At 45.2% G+C, this 9974-nt stretch overlaps 1 protein-coding gene across 3 annotated transcripts in view; it reads left to right on the plus strand.

Annotated features, from left to right (window-relative positions):
• LOC111161442 (dpy-19 like C-mannosyltransferase 3) overlaps nucleotides 1–9974 on the plus strand; it is a 69389-nt gene that overhangs the window by 53750 nt on the left and 5665 nt on the right. For all 3 annotated transcript variants that reach the window (XM_022525089.1, XM_022525091.1, XM_022525092.1), the window contains 2 exons: nucleotides 1374–1456; nucleotides 9470–9602. In XM_022525089.1, coding sequence (XP_022380797.1) covers nucleotides 1374–1456; nucleotides 9470–9602 — 216 coding nt within the window. The remainder of the gene's footprint in view (nucleotides 1–1373; nucleotides 1457–9469; nucleotides 9603–9974) is intronic.

A 9974-nucleotide genomic window follows, 5' to 3' on the forward strand; every position in this document is an offset into this window, starting at 1 on the left:
TTGGCATTCTGGTGCTTGCTTCGGCAGCACATATACTAAAAAGTTGGCATTCTGTTGATTATGGAAATTAATAGGGACAACTGAAATATTACACAGGTATCATGGAATCACTATGATTACATCTCTTCTAAAACTTGGAACCGGTAGTGCTGATACCTGGTTTTCTGTCACCAGCAGTTTTCCTTGTTCACATACCCAGGGGACAAGATGAGAAGGAGCACTAAAAATGGCTGAAGATGAGATGACGAGATAAAGTGACAGGGCTGACGCCCAGCCACCAGCCAGTCGGGTGCCACTCTGGTTCCAGTTAGTGGTTCTGAAGTACAGTTACTACATTTTCCACATTAATGAAGCACAGACCTATTGTCAGTGGCCTTCTTCCAACATAGGAATTCTGCTGTTCACCCTAGGGTGTATATAGAAGATCAAGGCTTCCTAGCCGATCAACATTTGGTACAGCAGTAAACATGTAATTAACTGTTGAATTAAACAGGCAATTATGTTAGAAAAGCCATGGACTCGGGGTGGGACATTGACACTTTCTCTGCATCACCTTAACTAACTCAAGTTGAGTAGGAGGCCACGGTGGCATAAATAGAATATTCAGGTGCACCAGATTTTCCTGGAGAGTCCTGCTTTCCAATACTCTTCTCTCCCATTGTACCCGCAGTTACATTAAAACACATCAGGGCATTTGTCCAAATTTCCAGTGCAGATGCTGTAATCACAGTGAGGAGGGGGCTGGATGTGGAGTCAGGTTTCTAGCGGTAGCTCTGCCCCTTTGTGACCTGGTCAAGTCATCTCTCCAAGCCAGCATATGCAGACGAGTAAAATAAAAAGTGAACAGCAGGAGAGATGGCACCTTCTGGGTCCACTTTCTCCCTGGGTAGCTGCAGGGGTGAAGGAGATTCTATGTTCCAGAGCATGTTTGCAGCTCCACAACCGTGCTGTCGTGGGAGGGCACTTTCTGTCTCAAAGGGTAGATGGCACGACGGAAGTTAGAGTGTCTGACACCCTGTGAGCTTCCGGGTGGCTGCCATTCCTGTCCTCTCCAAATTAACGTTTGCCTAGATATTAACGTAACATACGACAGCATTTTCGCTAGAATAAAATAAAAGCTCTTTTTAAAAAGTTGACCCCTCCTGCCCTGATCAGCTTGGGCTCAAGACAGTTTGGGGAACTGGCATCAGACTTCGGCTTGCCTGATGCCAGGAGGGCGGATGGTGGAAGTGAGGTCGTTCTCCTGCTGCTGTCGTCCTGTCCACGTAGCTCACAAGTTCTATGCAGTTTCTTCTGTTTCGTTTGAATCTTAGCGATAGTTGTGGGTGCGGGGGTGGATTTTGTTTTTGTTTTTGTTTTGTTTTTAATTTCAGTTCTGGCCAGGAATGATGGATGAACTCTCCGAGTTGAGAGAATTCTATGATCCAGACACAGTGGAGCTGATGAACTGGATTAAGTAAGAGGATTTTTTTTAACCTTTAAAATGTAAAGTGCCTTTTAAGAGTCACTGTAGAGGGGCGCCTGGGTGGCTCAGTGGGTTAGGGCCTCTGCCTTCGGCTCAGGTCACGATCTCAGAGTCCTGGGATCGAGCCCCACATCGGGCTCTCTGCTTGGCAGGGAGCCTGCTTCCTCCTCTCTCTCTGCCTGTCTCTCTGCCTGCTTGTGATCTCTGTCTGTTAAATAAATAAATAAAATCTTTAAAAAAAAAAAAAAAAAAAAGAGTCACTGTAGACCTCACCTGGTGTTTCCTTTTTTCTGAATCTAATTGTGAAGATACATTCATTTTCAAGTTTTTCTTTAAAACTCTGTATTTGGAAATAATTCCTTTCCATCCAAGAAATATTCTCTCTAACCACAATCTCACAAAGAAGGGGGAAAAACCCACACGGAGAGGAAAACAGAGCTGGAGGATAATGGAAGGAAAGCTTTATACTCTCAGCCAATTTCACCTTGATCATTTCTTTCATTTTAATACCATCCTGATTTTCTGTGACTCCTAACACAGGGAAGTATTCCTTCCTTGCTAGTCATGTAAAAATGACACTGTAAACCACTGTTAGAGTCCTACTAGCTCCTCGCACATTGCATTTTAACTAAGCATACTACCCAAGCCTAGAGCTAAAGGAAACTGAAACTACAAAGGCTTCTCTCTGGAACATCGTGGTGTTTGGAATTGTATCAGGTCTTACCAGTGCCTGCGCTCTGCTGCTTTGCCTCAGCATTCGGCATCAGGACGAACTCTGTTTAGGGAGACCGGCCTCCCACCAGCACTAAGAAACTTTTCTACCCAGAGCAGTATTCCTGTGCCCCGTACTGCTGTACTTCCCTGCTTTATAACCAAAAAGCAGCAGTGTAATTCCTCACATGTAAATAGATGTCGCAAATCTTGTGTGACGTACTCCAAAGGCACCGGCTGTACCGTCTCCCTCCCTCAGAATTTTAGCAGCCATGTTGGCACTTGCTCGTGACTGATGTTGACTAACCAGTACAGTTTAGCACCACTTGTGTATTAAGAGATGGTAAATGTTTGATAGCGTGGGTCTCTTGAGTGCAATACGTGGCTTTTATAGAGATTTATGTCTAAAATATATATGTGGATTTGGTCCCAGTGTCGGACTGGCTCTGACTAGATGCAGGGAGTATAATTTTTCATATATTTCCAGTGCTGAGATTTCAAAGCAGGCTTTGTCTTTATATATTATTTAACTTTAAATCATGGCAAACGATTATAAATAATTCCTTCAGTATTTATTGTGTATGGGGAAAGAGGGTTATTCGTATAAAGAAAAGCTAATTACTTTTGCATTAACTGTAGTCAGCTGGAAATTTATGACACGTCCATCTGAAGGTGAGGCTGGTATTTTCTGTTTTTGAAATTGCACTCTCGATACGAATGTGCAGGGCACCTGCTTTCTGGTAGAATCCCGAAGCCAGCGGCTCTGGCGGATCTACCTCAGTCGTTGCTGTAAGCAGCCCGCCTCCACTGCTCAGTCGTGGGGGAATGAGTCATGGCATCCGTCAGCGCGCATCCTAGCAGATCCCGGGTTGCGTTGGGCAGTGTCGGCCTGGGTGTGCTCACCGGAGAGCCTCTATTTCCATGCCTGTCCTCACAGGAGATTCTTTAAAGTGACGTTTCTGGTTCTGAAAAATTGTGGATGAGAGATTATATCCCAGGTATAAAGAAGACTGTCTGCTAGTCTGCTATTTCTCTCATTTGGGAAAGCGATCTTTGTTCCTTGCTTTCTCCTCTCATTAACGTGGTCCCCCCCCCCCGTGTGGAGACATATTCTTTTTACTTTTTAAAAAATCCTCAGCAACTAGAAAGCTTTGTATTGTTCCAAAATGTTGGTTCTGTTGTGATCTACTCCTGCTTGTTTTCCTCTTAAAATTCTTCAAATCCAAATTATTGTTTTTGCAAAAAATAGCTGCTGGGCATGTTTGCGAAATAAGCTAAGTGATGATGAATATATGCCAGGATAGGGTCTATTTAGACACAAAATGTATTTGTTTAAATCAACATTTAAATCTGCTCTGGTCTGTCGCCTTCCATTCCAAACACAAGGGAATACACTTAATATTCTTTTTACTAGCCTTGATTTCTTCTGCTTTTGAAATATAAAATATGACCTTCAGCTTTCATCTTAGTACTTTGGTGGGTCACATGTGCCTGTGACACGAGTAGGGCGGAGCTGGGCTGGAGAACGGGCCTGAGGATACGTGGGGTGTGTCTGAAAGTCTGACATTGTCTCAGGGCAGCCCCCAGGCCTCCCGTGGGGACCCAGCCGTGTCCGTGAGGAAGGAATGCCTCCCCCTCTCCGCCCGGTGTGCGACTGTTCTCCGGCCGCCGCGGTACCGGCCGCGTCCCTCTTCCGCCAACGCGTACGGGGGCAGGGAGGCACCCTCCATCGTAGGATGGCTGCCCTTGAAGATGAGTCAGGATGAGAAATAGTGACCTGCAGAAACTGTAGGCGAACCTCCAGTGACCCAAGGAAGCTCACCAGCCATGTCCCGGCCTCTGCTTCGCGTGCTTAGCGCTGGGGCAGACCCACGGTGACGCCTGCCTCAGACATCGCTCTTGTGCGCCAGGGACCCTCAGCATCCATTGGGAGATTAGGTCTTGCCCACTGTTCACTTGGGCTTCTCGGGGTTGGAGGGTAAATTGAAAGATTCCATCATCTCAGCAAGACTTTGTTCTTTTCTTTTGGAGGGGCTCGGGTATGACCTTCTACTGGCTAACCAGATGTCCTCCGCGGAAGATAAAGGGCGTTCGGATACCACTTCTTAGGATACCACTTCTTAACAGCAGAGGGGCCATCCCGGAGGGATTTGATTTCTGTGAAAATATTGAATGCCTTGATATATGGAGTTCTCTCTGAACTCGTATACTTATGAGTACAATTGAGCAGCTCGTTACTGAGCATCAGCTATATATATAGGACATGATGATGAACGTGCAAATGGGGTGGGCTTTTTTTTTTTTTTTTAAGATGGAAAGAAAGAGGTGGAAAGAGGGGCAGAAGGAGAGAGAGAATCCTAGGCTCCATGCTGGGTGTGGTGCCTGACACAGGGCTCCACCTCCTGACCCTGAGATCATGACCTGAGCCGAAATCAGGAGTCAGACACTCAACTGACTAAGCCACCCCTAGAGTAGAGATTTAAATTTAAGTATAAAATTAAGAACACTTTGAGATTCAGTCCCTCGTTAATCAGCGAGGACATGTTGTCTCAGCCAGCCCCAGAACCTTCCCTGGAAGAACTGGGAGGCCGCTCCCCCCATCCCTTCCGTGGGTGGGGCGCCTGTTTATCCCCCCAGATTTGAGTGCCCATGTTCATATTAACTCCTTTTTGCTGATGTTTCCCAAATACAAAGACTAAAAACCTGGTATGTTGACTTTTTGGTTTTTTGAGGGTTTTGTTTTTTTTTTTTTTTTTCCCCCACATTCTGGTATCACTTTCAGTGAGCCCGGAGACTTGTTGGGCTTTCTGTGTGACTAGGAAGCACATGGGGCCAAACGCCACAACGGCGGGCTTCATACCTCGTTCCTTTGTGACCTCTGAGTGTTTCAGTCTTGGTTCCTGAAATTCTTCTCTGACGTTGTGCAATTAAGACACTTCTAACAGATTTGGATATTTTGAGATGTGACATTTTAACTACAGGGCTTTAGAAGATTTTTCACTAGCAGCAGTCTCTTTTCAGTGATGAAGCCCACATATACAATATTTTCTCAATGGGATGAAGAAAATGGCCCAAACTTCCTTAGCATTTTATCAAAGCAGAAGGAATTACCAGATATTTTAAATATGATGAAGGTTAAGTTCAGACCTTAAATGCCTATAAGCCTCTTTTATATTTAATGAATCATTTTGTGGTATTTGCATAATTCTATAAATTTTCGAAGTGTAGATAAAGCAAATGTTCACACATTATATTATAATGCTCAGTTTACCCATTAGTTCAACAGTAATTAACTTGTTGAAGCTTAGAGCTTCAAAAATAAATGAGATTATTTGTTCAAAATGCCATCAGGTCTTCCTGGAATGACATTTAAATTATGTAATGTAAATCCGTTTGACCTATGAGTCCTTGTCATTATTTAGTGACATTTCTTACAGAATAAATTGTTTGCAGGTTGGGCAGCCTGCTATAGAGCTTGGCAGAGAGCTATAAAAACAAATTATCCTTTCATTTTATACATCATTTGTTCAAACATTGGTAAAAATTGCTTTGTTTTTCTATAATAGAGAAGTGTCATTCAGTGGTTAAAAGCACATTAGCTATTTTAGACACAGACCACAGACCGTGTGAGCAGAAGTATCTGAGAAGGAAGACTGGCCAGCATTATACCTGCCATACTGCATATTTTAAGTTAAGGACAAAGGATGCCTTTCCCCTTTGCCGGCTAAGTTTACCACAGAAAATATAAAACACAGTGAATCTAGGGTTTTCTTAAAGTTCAGAAAATGTGTGATTGTTTTTCATTTTGTTCCACTTCGCTTGTTTGTTTTACTTTGCGTTTGCTTTACGGGTAAACTTAAATATTTAAAGTAGCAGTGAAATGTCCCAGATTTAGCACAGGGCTAGCATATAAAACGAAGTCAGCAGAAGAAAGCGAATAAACATCATCTCTGCTATGCTTGCAAGTCAGTAGTTTTCAAAGAAGTATTCTTTCTGGTTCATTTTATAGGCATTAAGATACTTGTATTTTGGGGCGCCTGGGTGGCTCAGTGGATTAAAGCCTCTGCCTTCGGCTCAGGTCATGATCCCAGGGTCCTGGGATCGAGCCCCGCATCGGGCTGTCTGCTCGGCAGGGAGCCTGCTTCCTCCTCTCTCTCTCTCTCTCTCTGCCTGCCTCTCTGCCTACTTGTGATCTCTATCTGTCAAATAAAATAAAATAAAAAATCTAAAAAAAAAAAAAAAAGATACTTGTATTTTGCTACTTTAAAATGAAACCAAGGACCTAGAGAAAGACTGTTAACAATCCAGAAGATTGTTGTACCAACAGTTGAAACAGATCCCATTACTTTTAAACTTTCTGACTCTTTTAATGAACCCAAACATGAAAACACGTCACAAATGAGTGCGGCTTTTTTAATTTTTCCCTTAAGGCCTCTCAGCAGCCATAGGACCCATCACCCTGCTCTCCCGGGGTCTCCACCCGCTGTGGGGGAGGGGACACTCAGGTGCTCTTAGAGCACCCAGAGGAGAGAGGCAAGATTTGCCATGCTTGGACCTTGTCTGGTGTGTCTTGTTTCCAGGATAGCTGAAGGCCCACAGAAAGCACTAGTAGATACATGCCAGACAAACCCTTCTTTATTCGGAAGTGCTTGCCTGTAGTGGGAGCTGCGTCAGGCTCTGCTTGCGTATTAGCTAGTGAGCTGCTTTTTTTTTTTTTTTTTTTTTTTTTTTTTTTATTTATTTATTTATTTATTTGACAGAAGTCACAAGTAGGCAGAGAGGCAGGTAGGGAGAGAGGGGAAAGCAGGCTCCTGCTGAGCAGAGAGCCCGATGTGGGGCTTGATCCCAGGACCCTGGGATCATGACCTGAGCCAAAGGCAGAGGCTTTAACCCACTGAGCCACCCAGGCTCCCCACTAGTGAGCCCAGCACACAGTAGGCCATCAGTGCAATGGTTTGACTGAATAAAGAATCATTTTGTGACTCCCCAGCAAGCAGTTCGGGACTCCGGACATTTGAAACCTTTGTGAACTGTGTGAGTCATCCAAGTGGTATGATCAGAGTCAGGGAGGAAGATGAGACCTTGGTCTTGAGCCCTGAATAGACAGTAGTCATCTGTGTCTGCCGCAGTTATAAAATAGGTACATGCTAGCAACAGCTCTGTGCATCGCCCTGGTGGGGACTCCGATTCTAATCCAAAATGGGGATGCGAAGGCAGTCTGAAGATCTGAACGGCTGCTCTCAGCTCAGCCGCCGGGTCTGTCATTTGTGCAGAAAGGCCAGCTAGGGACCCTCTAGGCAGATAGACCGTAGAAACTAGGATAGCTCAGCCACGGTTAGCTCTTGCCGCTACCGCATGCTCCGCCAGACGGGTTCACCAGGCTTCACTCCTTCCTGCATTCTACCTCTGTTCAGGCCATTGGGCCCCAAAGACAACCACTTTGGGGCATTATTTACTATGTGGCATTATTGCGTTATTTATTGTGGTAGAATCGTTTAAGCCAGTTAGGAGCATACAAAACGAAGGACTGTGGGTGGGAGTAGAGAAAACGTTGACATTTTCTTGAATTAGTATTTGCCCGCGCTAACTCTCTTTGGCAGTTCTGGCGTGCTGGGGTGAGGGTGGCCCAGACCAAGTGTTTAGGAAGTGCCAGTTGAATTCAACTAAGTATTTGTAAAACCTCCCGCTAAGGAGCACTACACCTTCACATGTTGTCATTGAAACCCTCGTGTCCCCCTGACTCCATGGGGCAGATGTCAAGAATTCCCTGTAAAATTGCCAGTTCAAGGGGACAGAGTAAATATCCGTTTGCTCTTGAGCTCTCCTGGGTCTGCTAGTTAGAATGCTCACAACCTACCCAGCACGGCCAACCGCACTGGAAACTATTTTCTCTCAGAATCCACACCTCGGGCTCTGGCGTGAGTAATGTGTCATCATTGAGAAAGCTCCTTGAAATCCAACTGACTGAGAGTGTCATTGTTAGAAAAACAATCCTGAGGTCTTCAAGTAAATTATTTGTGACTTGAACTGTAAGGTCTCTTACCCATAGGCACCCTAAGGCCTTTGTTGGATGACATTCGTACCATAGTCTTAGCGTTACGCTGATGTACATGGCCGTCCTTCTGCCACAGGGAGTTTGATGGCGGCCTCTCTTAGAAACGTAGCACCACAGTAAGTTTCTGCCTTGATCTCCAAAAATGCTGAGGAGGACAGCCTTTCTACAGAGCATGTTGGGTTTTAGTAAGTTCAGTTAGACTGCTTCTCAAAACTCTCTCCATCTTTTAACTCTCCCTGGCAGACCTCTTAGCACTGGAAGGGCACGTGTGGCCCATGGTGTTCTCAGTGGGCCTCTGAGGACACACCACATCGAGCAGGGTCTGTAGAAGGGCACACATGTCCTTCACAATAAACTGACACCTTGTCGATTTGCAAAGGGACTCCCAGGTTCCCAAAAATATGGAATTAAAATCAACTACTAAGACTCTTCTTTTTCAGGGGGGAAAGGAAAAATGCTCTTACTGTAGCCAGGGAGTCTTTTCCTTCGATCTCCACCCTTGTCCCTCACATCCCACAGGGAGGCCAAGAGCTGCAGCTCGGTGGCACATGGGGAGCGAGGTCATGATTTAATGTGAGAGTGCCTGCGTTCCTTAGACATTCATAACTGGGACTAAGGAAATACTTGTGTTTCCACATCAGAAATTGTGCATATATCCCCGTATTGAGTAATAAATTACTAGTTTTTTCAGAATCCTTTGTGTTCTTTTCTTTTTATGAATTCTTTTTTTTTTTCCTGGAAAGTAATTTATCATAATGTCTGTGATCTTTTTTCTGGTCTTAAACAAAAACAAGTTGGAATTGACTTACGATCAGCTGTAGTTTCTGGCCTTCTAATTTGTTTCACTCTAGGCAGCCCTTTCCTTAAGTTTAATACAAAACACGAAGTCTTCTAAGTTCTTTTTTGTCAGAATCTGCCCCTCGGGGGCCAGAGCAGGACAAGATTATGGGATTTAACCTGGAAGATTTCCAGCCAGGAGATGCCCACATCCTAAGACCATTCATTTTAAGAGTAAAGCCAGCGAAACAGTGAGAAGTCTCCCAACTGTTGTCAAAAACAGATAGGAGAAATTCCGTAAAACAGTTTGAGTGCAAATGCCAAGGAGCCTCCTGCATGCAAATGCAAGGAGCCTTTTTGAAGCAGCAGCCCCGTGGTTCTGGGAGTGTGATGTTGTGTTTGTTGTTGTCTGTGAGGAGGTCTTAGCCGGGAGGTTAATTCAGACTCTTGCAATCTTCCAGCTCTAACACTCCCCGGAAGGCCGTGTTTGCCGGGAGCATGCAGCTGCTGGCAGGAGTCAAGCTGTGCACCGGCAGGACCCTGACCAACCACCCGCACTACGAAGACAACAGCCTGAGGGAGCGGACCAAAGCGGTGAGGGCCCGGCCGGCCTTTCCTCCCTCGTAGCTGCTCAGGGCGAGTCGGGCCTGAAGCCTCCAGGGCTGGCGGCTCCGGAGTCTAGGCTTTGCCCAGCCCCACGTCCACTAGAGGCATCCAGATATGTTCCTCTTGGTTAGAGGAATCACAGAAGAAAAACAGCTTGCGAAGTACCAGAAAGAATATTTGAGAGCAAAGCTCTCAGCTCTTGACTCAGTGAGGGAAGAAAAAGGAGTAGGGGCACCCTGGTCACTTATTTTATGGACCGTTTTGTGTGTGTGTGTGTGTGTGTGTGTGTGTGTGTGTGTGTGTGTGTGTGTGAGTGCGTGTTAATTGGTAACACAGCTGCACAGTTCAACTTCAGAATAA

This window comes from Enhydra lutris, unplaced genomic scaffold (assembly GCF_002288905.1).
Source record: "Enhydra lutris kenyoni isolate GAN:26980312 unplaced genomic scaffold, ASM228890v2 scaffoldscaffold85, whole genome shotgun sequence".
Lineage (NCBI taxonomy): Eukaryota > Metazoa > Chordata > Mammalia > Carnivora > Mustelidae > Enhydra > Enhydra lutris.